A 16,499-nucleotide genomic window follows, 5' to 3' on the forward strand; every position below is an offset into this window, starting at 1 on the left:
GCTTAGCGTGCCACACCACTGGTCAATACTACCGTAGACCTACTCTCCAACTGTTCTCTCTCCATTCCCACATTTGACATCATGACAACATGGGTAGTGTTGTATAATCCCTGACCATCTGTCTTCATAACTAAATCTCCCACAAGGACTCAGGGGAATCACAATGGCTCTGTCTGTCGCTTTGGGAATGGAATGAGAGCTCTGTCTGTCTGTCGCTTTGGGAATGGAATGAGAGCTCTGTATGTCTGTTGCTATGGGAATGGAATGAGAGCTCTGTCTGTCTGTCTGTCGCTTTGGGAATGGAATGAGAGCTCTGCCTGTCTGTTGCTATGGGAATGGAATGAGAGCTCTGTCTGTCTGTCGCTATGGGAATGGAATGAGAGCTCTGTCTGTCTGTCGCTTTGGGAATGGAATGAGAGCTCTGTATGTCTGTTGCTATGGGAATGGAATGAGAGCTCTGTCTGTCTGTCTGTCGCTTTGGGAATGGAATGAGAGCTCTGTCTGTCTGTCGCTATGGGAATGGAATGAGAGCTCTGTCTGTATGTTGCTATGGGAATGAAATGAGAGCTCTGTCTGTCTGTCGCTATGGGAATGGAATGAGAGCTCTGTCTGTCTGTCGCTATGGGAATGGAATGAGAGCTCTGCCTGTCTGTCGCTACGGGAATGGAATGAGAGCTCTGTCTGTCTGTCGCTATGGGAATGGCATGAGAGCTCTGTCTGTCTGTCGCTATGGGAATGGCATGAGAGCTATGTGTCTGTCGCTATGGGAATGGAATGAGAGCTCTGTCTGTCTGTCTGTCGCTATGGGAATGGAATGAGAGCTCTGTCTGTCTGTCTGTCTGTCACTATGGGAATGGAATGAGAGCTCTGTCTGTCTGTCTGTCTGTCACTATGGGAATGGAATGAGAGCTCTGTCTGTCTGTCTGTCTGTCACTATGGGAATGGAATGAGAGCTCTGCCTGTCTGTCGCTACGGGAATGGAATGAGAGCTCTGTCTGTCTGTCGCTATGGGAATGGAATGAGAGCTCTGTCTGTCTGTCGCTATGGGAATGGAATGAGAGCTCTGTATGCCTGTCGCTATGGGAATGGAATGAGAGCTCTGTATGCCTGCCGCTATGGGAATGGATTGAGAGCTCTGTCCGTCTGTCGCTATGGGAATGGAATGGTTCTGTCTGTCTGTCGCTATGGGAATGGCATGAGAGCTCTGTCTGTCTGTCGCTATGGGAATGGAATGAGAGCTCTGTCTGTCTGTCGCTTTGGGAATGGAATGAGAGCTCTGTCTGTCTGTCGCTATGAGAATGGAATGAGAGCTCTGTCCGTCTGTCGCTATGGGAATGCAATGAGAGCTCTGTCCGTCTGTCGCTATGGGAATAGAATGAGAGTTCTGTCTGTCTGTCGCTATGAGAATGGAATGAGAGCTCTGTCCGTCTGTCGCTATGGGAATGCAATGAGAGCTCTGTCTGTCTGTCGCTATGAGAATGGAATGAGAGCTCTGTCCATCTGTCGCTATGGGAATGCAATGAGAGCTCTGTCTGTCTGTCGCTATGAGAATGCAATGAGAGCTCTGTCCGTCTGTCGCTATGGGAATGCAATGAGAGCTCTATCTGTCTGTCGCTATGGAAATGGAATGAGAGCTCTGTCCATCTGTCGCTAAGGGAATGGAATGAGAGCTCTGTGTTTGTCGCTATGGAAATGGAATGGTTCTGTCCGTCTGTCGCTATGGGAATGGCATGAGAGCTCTGTCTGTCGCTATGGGAATGGAATGGCTCTGTCTGTCGCTATGGGAATGGAATAACTCTGTCTGTCGCTATAGGAATGGAATGAGAGCTCTGTCTGTCTGTCTGTCGCTATGGGAATGGAATGGCTCCGTCTGTCGCTATGGGAATGGAATGAGAGCTCTGTCCGTCTGTCGCTATGGGAATGGAATGAGAGCTCTGTCCGTCTGTTGCTATGGGAATGGAATGAGAGCTTTGTGTCTGTCGCTATGGGAATCCAATGAGAGCTCTGTCTGTCTGCCGCTATGGGAATGGAATGAGAGCTGTCTGTCTGTCGCTTTGGAAATGGAATGAGAGCTCTGTCTGTTGCTATGGGAATGGGATGGCTCTGTCTGTCGCTATGGGAATGGAATGGCTCTGTCTGTCGCTATGGGAATGGAATGGCTCTGTCTGTCGCTATGGGAATGGCATGAAAGCTCTGTTTGTCTGTCGCTTTGGGAATGAAATGAGAGCTGTGTCTGTCTGTTGCTATGGGAATGGCATGAGACCTCTGTCTGTCTGTTGCTATGGGAATGGATTGAGAGCTCTGTCTGTCTGTCTGTCGTATGGGAATGGTCTGCCTGTCTGTCGCTATGGGAATGGAATGAGAGCTCTGAAGGGAACAGTGCATGTGATGGATGAGTACTGGAAAGGCTCTTTACAAATAAAACGGATTGTTGTGTATCCTTATGAAATGGACGTTTGCGTTATGTGTTGTCATTATTATCAGGGACAAACACAGACCATAGTCTGTCCAGATTTAGCAGGCAAAACTGGTTGACATGACCGTCAGTTTGTGATCGTAATGACATCATTTCACTGTCCGCTGGGAGTGCATTAGATGTTAAAGTGTAAGAACACTCAGGTTGTGTGTTTGGACCGTGCTCGTAGTCTGAGGATATGTTGGTGAAATCTCAGGTGCATGTGTTGTCTACATTACTGATCTCTCACCTGAAACTCAAAAGTCTCATCAAACAGTGGGTCATCCTGGTTCTGTGCTGCAGTCCTGGTCCGTTGCTCAGCGCAGTCTGCCGGTACCCCATGCAGCTCCAGAACCACGTAGGGATCTATAACCTCTCCTTTAGCGCCGGCGCCCTGCGGCTTGGGCAGGCTGTGAGCGCTGATCACCTTCACCCTGAGGGTCTGAGGGGGAACGCCAGGCACACAGCCCTGGGTCACAGCACTGAAGTAGGACACCTCATCTCTCATGACCCCTGGCCGCAGCACGAAGCCACAGCCCCCGTTCTGGGTGAACCGGCCTCTGTGGAGGTCCAGCATGGCCCCGGGGGTCTGCTGGTTGAGGGCCACTAGCTGGACCCCGCCCTTCCAGTAGCCCTGGGGGTTGGGGTTGGAGGAGTCCAGGCGGACGGAGCTTGGCCGGACACGGCTCAGGGTGCGCTTGGTGAAGCTTACTAATTCCTCTGGGCTCTCACTGGCCAGCCGTCCCGCTTCTCCCTCCCCCAGGGAGCACAGCGTCCAATAGGGCGACTCGGGGGGAAAGGGCGTGCCCGGGGTGGAGGGGGTGCTGGGTGGGGAGTGCTGCTGTCCTTGTTTCCTTGTTTCTCGGTGGTTGTAGAAGCTACGGCTTCCGATTCTAGCCACGCCCACTAGATCTGATAGCTCACGTCGGAGGCGGAGTCTCCTGGGCTGAGGGGGCGGGGGCACTACTAAAACCGCGCCCAGTTCCTCCTCCCCGGGTATGGTCATTCTTCGACCAGCCAAGGGCCCGCCTCCCCCTATCTCCTCGTCCTCCTCTGACACCTCTCCCTCAGACCCCTCCTCTTCAGGCGGTAGCTTCTTCCCCACCAGCAGCACTCTGCCCTTCAGCTGCTCTGGCGAGGGTAGGGTGGTGGCTCGACCCCCCAGGCTGACCGGCAGGGCCTCAGGGGTGTAGAGACGTGTAGAGAACACCTTCCTCAGGTGCTGGGCCAAGGTACGCTGCTGGGAGGGAGAACAGCGGTGGCACAGGTAGAGCAGCAGCGGGTAGGGCGAGGTCAGGAAGGCATACTTATTGACCACCTCCAGGGCACTGCGGATGGTGACAGGGGCGTGGTGATGGTGGTGATGGTGGTGGTGGTGGTGGTGGTGGTGGGCCTCAGGACCATAGTCCACCCCCAGGAGGGGCTCCCCCTCTGGGCCATCTGTCACCCCCAGCTCTAGGCACCGACACCCGGCCTGCAGTGCCCTAGTCAGGCCCCCTAGATCAGCCCTTCCATGGACCTGGTCATCCAGGAGATAGGACCGATAGGAGGTACTGATGTAGTAGTGGGACAGGGGCAGGCTCATGTCCTGACACACTGCCTGGTGCTCCACGTCAAACAGCTGGCATTCTGGGGACTGCAGGTAGCGGGAGAATCCATCCAGAGCCAGTAGACCTCTCTCTTTCCCAGGGCCGGAGGGCTCAAAGCGTCGGACCAGTTCCAGACAGCCCTCGGGCGTGGCCAGAGACAGGCCCTGCTCTGTCTCCAGGAAGAGACGGAGGTCCTGGGCGTCCAGACACTCGCGGTCCTTGGAGAGTTGGACCAATAGGAAGTAGACGTCTGGGCGCGTGCAGTGCTCACAGAAGGCCTCCTGGAACTCCTCGCGCGTCACGTGAGACGTCAGCTTCTCCTTGCTCCTCTGGATCTCCTTGAACCTCAGACGCACCTGGAGGGGAGGGGGATGAGGGGGGGAGTTGGAGGGAAGGAGCGGGAAAAGGGAAGAAGGGATGAGACAGAGGAAGAGAGAAATATGAATGATGAGAGAGAGAGGGAATGCAGAAAGATGAGAGGAGCAGGTTTAGAAAGGGCAGTCAAATGTAAATACCATATTCTGGGTAAACTTCCGATTTCAACTGTATGTATGTATGTATGTATGTATGTATGTACAGTGGGGAGAACAAGTATTTGATACACTGCTGATTTTGCAGGTTTTCCTACTTACAAAGCATGTAGAGGTCTGTAATTTTTATCATAGGTACACTTCAACTGTGAGAGACGGAATCTAAAACAAAAATCCAGAAAATCACAGGCCTAAAAAGTATTTAGTCAGGTCAAGTTCTCCCACTTAAAAAGATGAGGCCTTTTTTTTTGTCCCACTGTATATGTATATATACACATATACATGTATATATATTATATATATATATATATACACATATATATATATATATATATATATACACACATATATATATATATACATACACACACACACACACACACACACACACACACACACACACACACACGGTTATAAATAATGATTTTTAATTGAAATATTAATTGTGTCCTTCAAACTCCGCTTTCGTTCATTTGCAGCATTTACAGCCTTGCAGAACTTTGGCATTCTAATTGTCAATGTGTTGAGGTAATCTGAAGAGATTTCACCCCATGCTTCCTGAAGCACCTCCCACAAATTGGATTGGCTTGATGGGCACTTCTTACGTACCATACGGTCAAGCTGCTCCCACAACAGCTCAATAGGGTTGAGATCCGGTGACTGTGCTGGCCACTCCATTATAGACAGAATACCAGCTGACTGCTTCTTCCCTCAGTAGTTCTTGCATAGTTTGGAGCTGTGCTTTGGGTCATTGTCCTGTTGTAGGAGGAAATTGGCTCCAATTAAGCACCATCCAGGTATGTCATGGTGTTGCAAAACAGAGTGACAGCTGTCCTTCTTTAAGATCCCTTTCACCCTGTACAAATCTCCCACTTTACCACCACCAAAGCAACCCCAGACCATCACATTGCCTCCACCATGCTTGACAGATGGCGTAAAGCACTCCTCCAGCATATTTTCATTTTTTCTGTGTCTCACGAATGTTCTTCTTTGTGAGCCGAACACCTCAAACTTAGATTCGTCTGTCTATAACACTTTTTTCCAATCTTCCTCTGTCCAGTGTCTGTGATCTTAATCTTTTATTTTTATTGGCCTCTCTGAGATATGGCTTTTTCTTTGCAACTTTGCCTAGAAGGCCAGCATCCCAGAATCGCCTCTTCACTGTTGATGTTGAGACTGGTGTTGTGCATGTACTATTTAATTAAGCTGCCAGTTGAGGACTTGTGAGGCATCTGTTCTCACACTAGACACCCTAATATACTTGTCCTCTTGCTCAGTTGTGCACTGGGGCCTCCCACTCCTCTTTCTATTCTGGTTAGGGCCAGTTTGTGCTGTTCTGTGAAGGGAGTAGTAGACAATGTTGTACGAGATCTTCAGTTTCTTGGCAATTTCTCGCATGGAATAACCTTCATTTCTCAGAACAAGAATAGGCTGACGAATTTCAGAAGAAAGTTCTTTGCTTCTGGCCATTTTGAGCCTGTAATCGAACCCACTAATGCTGATGCTCCAGATACTCAACTAGTCTAAAGAAGGACAGTTTTATTGCTTCTTTAATCAGTACAACAGTTTTCAGCTGGGCTAACACAACTGCAAAATAGTTTTCTAATGATCAATTAGCCTTTTAAAAATTATAAACTTGGATTAGCTAACACAACGTCGCATTGGAACACAGGAGTGATGGTTGCTGATAATGGGCCTCTGTACACCTATATAGATATTTTTCTTTTTTTATCTGCCGTTTCCAGCTACAATAGTCATTTACAACATTAACAATGTCTACACTGTATTTCTGATTTAAAAATTGTTAATTGAAATACATTCCAGGGAGAGAATGCCAAGAGCGTGCAAAGCTATCATCAAGGTAAAGATTGGCTACTTTGAAGAATTTCAAATATAAAATATATTAACATTGCATGGGTCATTTTTATGGTTACTACATGATTCCATATGAGTTATTTCATAGTTTTGATGTCTTCACTATTTTTCAACAATATAGAAAATAGTCAAAAATAAGAACAACCCTGGAATGAGAAGGTGTGTCAACTTTTGACTGGTACTGTATCTGTGTATATATATATATATATATATATTAATATATATCTCTTTCTGAGGTAAGTTGAGGCATTGTGTTTTACACAGGGTTTCCTGTAGACTCCTACTGAGAGGTGTAATGGGTAGGAACCAGGAACCACAGGTGTGACTACACCGCTGAAGACTCAATCTGTACACCCACCATGCTACTAAGTATAAATAAAGCTTACATAACTAGGATGGATATCCACCTAGAGCATGTTCCATATTTACATTAGATATCCAGCTATGAAGACAATCATTTTTATAATTCAAGCTGTTATAGTAACTATTGCTATCATAAGTATCACGGACAATTTAATAAAAGAAACCGGACCATAATTGATTGAATTGATAACGGAATTGACCTCAACTCTAATCATCTCTAAACCTTTTCTAAACACACACACACACACACACACACACACACACACACACACACACACACACACACACACACACACACACACACACACACACACACACACACACACACACACACACACACACACACACACACACACACACACACACACACACACACACACCTTAGCTTCCTTGATCCCAGGACACAGCTTGCAGATGGTTGCCACGGCCGTATCCTCTGTGACGACCCCGTATCCATCCTCATCCACCTCGGTAAACTCTGCGGCCAGCCAATCCCTCCTCATCTTACTGCCGAGGCTCCCCTCCCCTATGATGCTCCCCTCTCCCAGACCTCCTCCCCCACCTGCCCCCCCTCCATGCCCGATGACAGAGGGGTGGGACACCAGGTAACGCAGCCCCGTTACCCAGATGTTGGCCACGTCAGGGGAGAGAGCCACCAGGTCCAGAGACTAGGAAATACAAATCACATTAAATTAAACACATTTTCCCCCCAGTAAAACAAGTCAAAAAGTAAGTAAATCCCCTTACCACATCTTGTTACGTTACAGCCTTATTCTAAAATTGATTACATAATTTTCCCCCCATCATCAATCTACACACAATTCCCCATAATGAAAAAGCAAAAACAGGTTTTTAAATCAAATCAAATTGTGTTTCTCACATGCGTCAAATACAACAGGTATTGTTGTACACGTAAATACAACCTTACAGTGAAATGCTTACTTACGAGCCCCTAACCAACAGTGCAGTTTCAAAAAATATGGATAAGAATAAGAGATAAAAGTAACAAGTAATTAAAGAGCAGCAGTAAAAAAGAACAATATATACAGGGGGGTGCCGGTACAGAGTCAATGTGTGGGGGCACCGGTTAGTTGATATAGTATGTACATGTAAGGTAGAGTTATTAAAGAGACTATGCATAGATGACAACAGAGAGTGGCAGTGGTGTGGAGAGGGGAGGGGGGGGGGGCAATGCAAACAGTCTGAGTAGCCATTTGACTAGATGTTCAGGAGTCTTGTGGCTTGGGGGTAGAAGCTGTTTAGAAGCCTCTTGGACCCAGACTTGGCACTCCAGTACCGCTTGCCGTGTGGTAGCAGGGAGAACAGTCTATGACTAGGGTGGCTGGAGTCTTTGACAATTTTTAGGGCCTTCCTCTGACACCGCCTGGTATAGACATCCTGGATGGCAGGAAGCTTGGCCCCAGTGATGTACTGGGCCATTCGCACTAACCTCTGTAGTGCCATGCAGTCGGAGGCCAAGCAGTTGCCATACCAGGCAGTGATGCAACCAGTCAGGATGCTCTTGATGGTGCAGCTGTAGAATCTTTTGAGGATCGGAGGACCCATGCCAAATCTTTTCAGTCTCCTGAGGGGGAATAGGTTTTGTCGTGCCCGCTTCACGACTGTCTTGGAGTGCTTGGACCATGTTAGTTTGTTGGTTATGTGGACACCAAGGAACTTGAAGCTCTCAACCTGCTCCACTGCAGCCCCGTCGATGAGAATGGGGGCGTGCTCGGTCCTCTTTTTTCTGTAGTCCACAATCATCTCCTCTGTTCTGATCACGTCGAGGGAGAGGTTGTTGTCCTGGCACCACACGGCCAGGTCTCTGACCCCCTCCCTATAGGCTGTCTCATTGTTGTCGGTGATCAGGCCTACCACAGTTGTCATTGGCAAATTTAATGATGGTGTTGGAGTCGTGCCTGGCCGTGCAGTCATGAGTGAACAGGGAGTACAGAAGGGGAATGAGCACGCACTCCTGAGGGGCCCCTGTGTTGAGATTCAGCGTGGCGGATGTGTCGTTACCTACCCTTACCACCTGGAGGCGGCCCATCAGGATGTCCAGGATCCAGTTGCAGAGGGAGGTGTTTAGTCCCAGGGTCCTTAGCTTATTGATGAGCTTTGAGGGTACTATGGTGTTGAACGCTGAGCTGTAGTCAATGAATAGCATTCAGACGTGAGTGGTACAGATCGGTAGTCATTTAGGCAGGTTACCTTAGTGTTCTTGGGCACAGGCACTATGGTGGTCTGCTTAAAACAAGTTGGTATTACAGACTCGGACAGGGAGGTTGAAAATGTCAGGGAAGACACTTGCTAGTTGGTCAGCGCATGCTCGCAGTACACGTCCTGGTAATCCGTCTGGCCCTGCGGCCTTGTGAATGTTGACCTGTTTAAAGGTCTTACTCACATTGGCTTCGGAGAGCGTGATCACACAGTCTCCCGGTACAGCTGGTGCTCTCATGCATGTTTCAGTGTTATTTGCCTCGTAGCGAGCATAGAAGTAGTTTAACTCGTCTGGTACGCTCGTGTCACTGGGCAGCTCTCGGCTGTACTTCCCTTTGTAGTCTGTAATGGTTTGCAAGCCCTGCCACATCCGACTTGATGTCTAGAAGTTATTTTCGGTCATAAGAGACTGTAGCGGCAACATTATGTACAAAATTAGTAAAAAAATAAGTTACAAACAATGCAGGTTTTTATTTTTTTTATTTCACCTTGATTTAACCAGATAGGCCAGTTGAGATCAAGCTCACATTTACAACTACGACCTGGCGATAAACTGCGACCTGGCGATAAACTGCGACCTGGCGATAAACTGCGACCTGGCGATAAACTGCGACCTGGCGATAAACTGCGACCTGGCGATAAACTGCGACCTGGCGATAAACTGCGACCTGGCGATAAACTGCGACCTGGCGATAAACTGCGACCTGGCGATAAACAAACAAAAAACACAATCGGTTGGGGGCATGTAAAACGTCTGCCTTCTGCTCCGGCGCCATTTTAGAAATGCTTGCAAATTCATAAAAAACATAAAAACTGAAATTTACATAAGTATTCAGACACTTTACTCAGGACTTTTTGAAGCACCTTTGGCAGCGATTATACCCTCAAGTCTTCTTGGGTATGATGCTACAAGTTTGGCACACCTGTATTTGGAGAGTTTCTCCCATTCCTCTCTGCAGATCCTCTCAAGCTCTGCCAGGTTGGATGGGCAGTGTTTACTGATGAGTGGCTTCCGTCTGGCCATAAAGGCCTGCTGCAGAGATGGTTGTCCTTCTGGAAGGTTCTCCCATCTCCACAGGGAAACTTTGTCAGTGAACATCGGGTTCTTGGTAAACTCCCTGACCAAGGCCCTTCTCCCCCGATTGCTCAGTTTGGTCGTGCAGCCAGCTCTAGGAAGAGTCTTGGTGGTTCCAAACTTCTTCCATTTAAGAATGATGGAGGCAACGGTTTTCTTGGGGACCTTCAATGCTGCAGAAATGTTTTGGTAGTCTTCCCCAGATCTGTGCCTCGACACAATCCTGTCTCTGCGGACAATTCCTTCGACCTCATGGCTTGGTTTTTGCTCTGACATGCTCCATCAACTGTGGGACCTTATATAGACAGGTGTGTGGCTTTCCAAATCATGTCCTATCAATTTAATTTACCACAGGTGGACTCCAATTAAGTTGTAGAAACATCTCAAGGATGATCAATGGAAACATGATGCACCTGAGCTCAATTTCGAGTCTCATAGCAAAGGTTCTGAATACTTATGTAAATAAGGTATCTGTTTTATATTATTTATACATTTGAAAAAAATTCTAAAAACCTGTTTTCACTTTGTCATCATGTGGTATTGTGTGTATATTGATGAGAATGTTTTAAATTTAAATCTATTTTAGAATAAGGCTGTAACGTAACAAAATGTGGAAAAAGGGGTCTGAATACTTTCTGAATACACTGTATTTGCCTTTGCCTGAGTGCCAGTCTGTTTCTGCTCCATTGCCAACTCCTTGGCATGACAATTCCAAAAGAAGTTGGCAAGGCAGCCTAAACTGAACTGGCTACATCTTACCTGGTAGTCATCCCCGTGGATGATAGAGAAGGCTGCCTCCTCAGCCAGATGTTCTGCAGCAGGTCCGTTATGGAGGAAGGTCTCAGTGCTCTTCCCCGTCCTAACCTCCCTGATAGTGGCCATGTCCAGGCGGGCGCGCTCCCCATCCTTCTTAGAGGGCTCCCAGCGCAGGCAGCTGAGGTCCTGGTCCAGTGTGTAGAAACGACTGTAGACCCGGGAGTTGGGACGCACCTTCTTCAGCTCACAGCCCCCCTGCATGAAGGCCAAGCAGTCGGCAGCGCTGCTCACCTGCAGGCGGCGGAAGAGGAAGGCATTTATGAAATGCTTATATACTGCTTATGAATGTGTTATGTATGAGTTATGAAAGTGTTATGAAATCCTTATTTAGGTACCCTTCAAATAAAGTGTTACCCATTTCATTTTTATTTACAGGCAGAGATCTAAAACTGCTTTATATTTTTTTAAAGAGACACTAAAAGCAAACCTTCTTCTCTGAGGGGATGCTACTGAAGGACACTGTCTTCTTGCGCCCGCCGGCCACCTTGTGCACTGAAGGATCCTGGGTAAAAACACAGCAAAGAGCAGAGTGTGAGACAGGCAGACAAGTCTACTTATGATTTCTGCAGGTTATGTTTAGAAGCTACTAAACAAACATTACAGGCAGGTATATCACATCAACTGACATTTAAAAAGGAGTGGAGGATTATGTGGACGTGGGGTGTGAAGCATAAATAATATGTACCTATTGAGGTAGCCATGAAAGCCATCACTATCAAATCCTAGATACCATTGCCTACCGTTGTGCCCTTGAGCAAGGCACTTAACTCCCCACAACAGTGTGGCAGCCCCCCGCACCTCTCCAAAACCATTGTGTGTCTTTCAGAGGGGTTGGGATAAAAGTGGAAGTAAAATTTCAGTTGGACCTTGTGTGCAATTGACCAATAAGTTCATAGGAAAGTGGCTCACCTTAAGTGTAAAACTAACATTATACACTGGGTGGTTCGAGCCCTGAATTCTGATTGGCTGACAGCCATAATATATCAGACCGTATACCATGGGTATGACAAAACATTTATTTTTACTGCTCTAATTATGTTGGTAAACAGTTTATAATAGCAATAAGGCATATCGGGGGTTTGTGGTACATGGCCAATATACCACGGCTAAGGGCTGTGTCCAGGCACTCCACGTTGTGTTGTGAGTAAGAACATCCCTTAACTGTGTTATATTGGCCATATACCACACCCCCTCGGGCCTTATTGCTTAAATGACTCAATAATCCCTGCCTCCTGGGATGTTATAAAGTCCAAAAGTTATTGCCGGAGCTAGAAAGTTGTCTGTCAGAAGTATTACAATGTAAATGTACTTTTAACATGTCTGTCTGCATAATCCAAGACATGGCATAAGAGGATGCAGTGAGATACAAGATGGGTTGGACGATACTTTTCTCGTGAATCATCTTGAAAAAATGCATACTTAAAAACTGGCAGTCAACCAATCCTCCATCGTTAACACAATGGAAAGGTCAAATGCTTTATTATCTAAATGTTAAAGTGTGTGGGCGACAGAGAGAAACAAAATGGTGCAGTTTGAGGCCATGTGACAGAGTGATACGGGCTCTGGAGATGGTTTTTTAAACGTTTTAAAAAATATTTTGTTTATTTAACCTTTATTTAACGAGGCAAGTCAGTTAAGAACAAATTCATATTTACAATGACGGCCTACACTGGCCAAACCTGGACGACGCTGGGACAATTGTGCACTGCCCTATGGGACTCCCAATCACGCCCGGATGTGATACAGCCTGGATTTGAACCCCTTGCACTGAGATGCAGTGCCTTAGACCGCTGTGCCACTCGGGAGCCTAATAGAGACCCAGATGTGGGTGTGAGCAGGTGGGTCCGGGCAGGCGTGATGTTGTGGATGTTTGTGAGATGTTGTCGTTTGTATGTGTATTGTTTACATTTTTTTATATGAAATCTTACAACAACAAAAAAGAAAGTGACTCACCTTTTAACCAGGTACATTTCTATGGCAACGAATCCTTCAGAACTAATCTGCACCAGAGCAGGCTAACTACACTGAATGAAATTACTACGCTGCGACTTGTAGACAAATTAAATCAGATTCCCTCCCTGATTGCGTCATTATCCCCTTAATTTAAGGAAAACGATTGATTAAATATTTTATTAATAAAATGTTTTTTTTAGTAATGATAGAATGCATTTTAAACTTCACACAATGTAACACATTTGTATGACTTAATAGATAAATAAATATTGATAGGAGTGAGGAAAAAGGTGCTTGTGTATTGGTAAGCACACCAAATATGGCAGTAACGATGAGAAATCAAATAAAGACGGCACTTCTAAAAGCCTGTCACACCATAGCCTGCTGAATTTGCAAAATAACTTTTCTTATTTCGGCACAAATGAAATTTTGTCACTAACTCGCCCATGGATTGATGTTTCAGCATTGTCTCAATGAAGAGTTGGGCGTTCGACTAGCACGCGCCGTTACACGCCGGCTACAGTTAGCGGCAGGCGGACCAGCATTATCCACCATCGTAGTACGGATGAAGCCTTAGCTGGAATGTGAAGCTAACTGAAGCTGGTTAGCTTTAGAAAACCCTGAGTAGATGGATCTAGCTTGCTTCGTAGGATGCCCCTCTGGCCTACTAATACTACCACAGGACCAGGGGGACAACAACTATGACATCATCTACTGCTGTACCCTGTACTAAAGTGATTGAAGAGCTTTGGGGGGGTTTAACAATGGGAGTTTTTCCCTCTACCTCCTAGTATGCAGTTGGACTCAAGAGTACAGCTTTTGACTACCCATACACACTGAACCACACAGGGCAGTGTATGTGTCTGCATGCGTGCGCGTGACCGCGCTCTGTGTGTGTGTGTGTGTGTGTGTGTGTGTGTGTGTGTGTGTGTGTGTGTGTGTGTGTGTGTGTGTGTGTGTGTGTGTGTGTGTGTGTGTGTGTGTGTGTGTGTGTGTGTGTGTGTGTGTGTGTGTGTGTGTGTGTGTGTGTGTAACTTGACATCCATTGCCTGGCCAATAAAACACAGTAGAGGAACCTCAGCTGCAGATTCCTCCTCTGCTAACAGAGAGACAGGGCTCTGTCCCTAACAGAGAGACAGGGCTCCTACCCTAACAGAGAGACAGGGCTCCGTCCCTAACAGAGAGACAGGGCTCCGTCCCTAACAGAGAGACAGGGCTCCGTCCCTAACAGAGAGACAGGGCTCCGTCCCTAACAGAGAGACAGGGCTCCGTCCCTAACAGAGAGACAGGGCTCCGTCCCTAACAGAGAGACAGGGCTCCGTCCCTAACAGAGAAGCAGGGCTCCTACCCTAACAGAGAAGCAGGGCTCCTACCCTAACAGAGAAGCAGGGCTCCTACCTTAACAGAGAAGCAGGGCTCCTACCCTAACAGAGATGCAGGGCTCCTACCCTAACAGAGAAGAAGGGCTCCTACACTAACAGAGAGACAGGGCTCCTACCCTAACAGAGAAGCAGGGCTCCTACCCTAACAGAGATGCAGGGCTCCTACACTATCAGAGAAGCAGTACACCTACCCTAACAGAGACAGGGCTCCTACCCTAACAAAGAGACAGGGATCCTACCCTAACAAAGAGACAGGGATCCTACCCTAACAAAGAGACAGGGCTCGTAACCTAACAGAAACCCAGACAGAGGGACATGCCACAGCAGCCCAGACATGAGGAGAATCTTCTCATCCTTCCTACCCTACAGAGAACCAGACCCACAGCTAGCTGATAGCTCAAACCTGGACAGAACCCTCTGGAACATCAGTCAGGCTATACTCCCATGTCAATTATTCTTTCACCACTCAACTAAGACCAGAACTATCCCAGCTTAAAGGGATAGTTCACCCAAATAACAAAATGACATATTGGTTTCCTGACCCTGTAAGCAGACACTGGACAAGGTATGATGACACACAATCCATGCTTTGGTTTAGTTTCCCTGGCACTGTTTCCACATCCTAACATTTTAGCATTCGTGGCACAAATTGCATTCAAGTCATGATACCGATATTCAACATTTTCCCACATCATGTTTAACTGACTTGGAGGAGAGAGTTTGACCTAGGATCTACTGTCTCCAATTCTGTTCAACTAAATAGTTTTTTAAGATGGAGGCTTGGACAATGTGCGGACAGACAGCGGACAGACAGCCAGGCTTAGTATGAACCAGGTCAGCGGGTATTTAGGTGGACGGGGCAGGACAAGGCGGGGGGCAGTGGTGTTGATGGAGGGGGGAGGGGGGTGGGACTGTCCAGGGCACAGCTTTAACAGGAACAGCGGGCCCGGTACATGGTATTAGTTCCCCCAGAGGGCAAGGGAAAACAGGTCGACCCTCCCGCCGTGGTGACATACTGTATTATGTCCTCCTGGAAACCATGACAACAGGCCGTAAAGCTTTTAATGCACCACAGTTCAGCCTAAAAGAGCATATATCACCTAGTGTTAATCCCCCAACCCTAAGCACTCTCTCTTTGTTTTAGTTATTTTTTCTCTACACTATTGAGCTTCTGCCAGAATGGAGCTAAGCACAGATGGAGAGATGGTGTAAACATAAGATGGAAAGATAGATAGTGGTACCAGAGAAAAAAAGAAAGCGAGGGCAAAGAGAGAAGTGGCAGGGGGGGGTGAAAGTAGAACAGAGTAAATTCTAGAAAAGGATAAGTGAGTGAGTGCAGAGGAAAATCACAGAGAGGAAGGAGAGAAAGTTGAATGAGAGGAGTGTGAGATGAAAGAAAGTAGAGGAGAGAGGAGAGGAGAGGATGGTGAGAGGAGAAGATAGAGAGAGGAGAGGATGGAGACAGAGAGAGGAGAGGATGGAGATAGTAGAGGTGAGGAAGAGGAGAGAAGAGGATGGAGAGAGAGGAAAGGATGGAGAAAGGAGAGGAGAGGATGGAGAGAGGAGAGGATGGAGATAGTAGAGGAGAGAAAGGAGAGAAGAGAGGATGGAGAGGGGAGGAGAGGATGGAGAGAGGAGAGAAGAGGAAGGAGAGAGTAGAGTAGAGGAGAGGATGGAGAGAGGAGAGGAGAGCAGAGAGGAGAGGATGGAGAGAGTAGAGAAGAGGAAGGAGAGAGTAAAGGATGGAGAGAGGAGAGAGAATCGAAGAGGAAGGAGAGATTAAAGGAAGGAGAGAGGAGAGGGTGGAGAGAGGAGAGAATGGAGAGAGTAGTATGAGACAATACTACATTGTTTAGTCACGCACATCAGATGTCATCATGGCCTCCGACCTCTCTCCTTCCTCTCCTCTCTCCATCCTCTCCTCTCTCCTTCCTCTCCTCTCTCCTTCCTCTCCTCTCTCCTTCCTCTCCTCTCTCCTTCCATCCTCTCCTCTCTCCTTCCATCCTCTCCTCTCTCCTTCCATCCTCTCCTCTCTCCTTCCTTCCATCCTCTCCTCTCTCCTTCCTTCCATCCTCTCCTCTCTCCTTCCTTCCATCCTCTCCTCTCTCCTTCCTTCCATCCTCTCCTCTCTCCTTCCATCCTCTCCTCTCTCCTTCCATCCTCTCCTCTCTCCTTCCTTCCATCCTCTCTCCTTCCTTCCATCCTCTCCTCTCTCCTTCCATCCTCTCCTCTCTCCTTCCA

The 16,499-nt window shown here is 47.4% G+C and overlaps 1 protein-coding gene across 1 annotated transcript in view; it reads right to left on the reverse strand.

The window, feature by feature from the left end:
- The window catches only part of plcl1 (phospholipase C like 1), a 110,075-nt gene that overhangs the window by 13,847 nt on the left and 79,729 nt on the right, over positions 1 to 16,499 (reverse strand). Inside the window, exons 2-5 of the mRNA XM_071341761.1 lie at positions 11,351 to 11,425; positions 10,867 to 11,154; positions 7,193 to 7,480; positions 2,706 to 4,400 (exon numbers count right to left, since the gene is read on the reverse strand). Of these exons, the coding sequence (XP_071197862.1) occupies positions 2,706 to 4,400; positions 7,193 to 7,480; positions 10,867 to 11,154; positions 11,351 to 11,425 (2,346 nt within the window). The remainder of the gene's footprint in view (positions 1 to 2,705; positions 4,401 to 7,192; positions 7,481 to 10,866; positions 11,155 to 11,350; positions 11,426 to 16,499) is intronic.

Source organism: Salvelinus alpinus, chromosome 14 (assembly GCF_045679555.1).
Source record: "Salvelinus alpinus chromosome 14, SLU_Salpinus.1, whole genome shotgun sequence".
NCBI classification, from domain to species: Eukaryota; Metazoa; Chordata; class Actinopteri; order Salmoniformes; family Salmonidae; genus Salvelinus; species Salvelinus alpinus.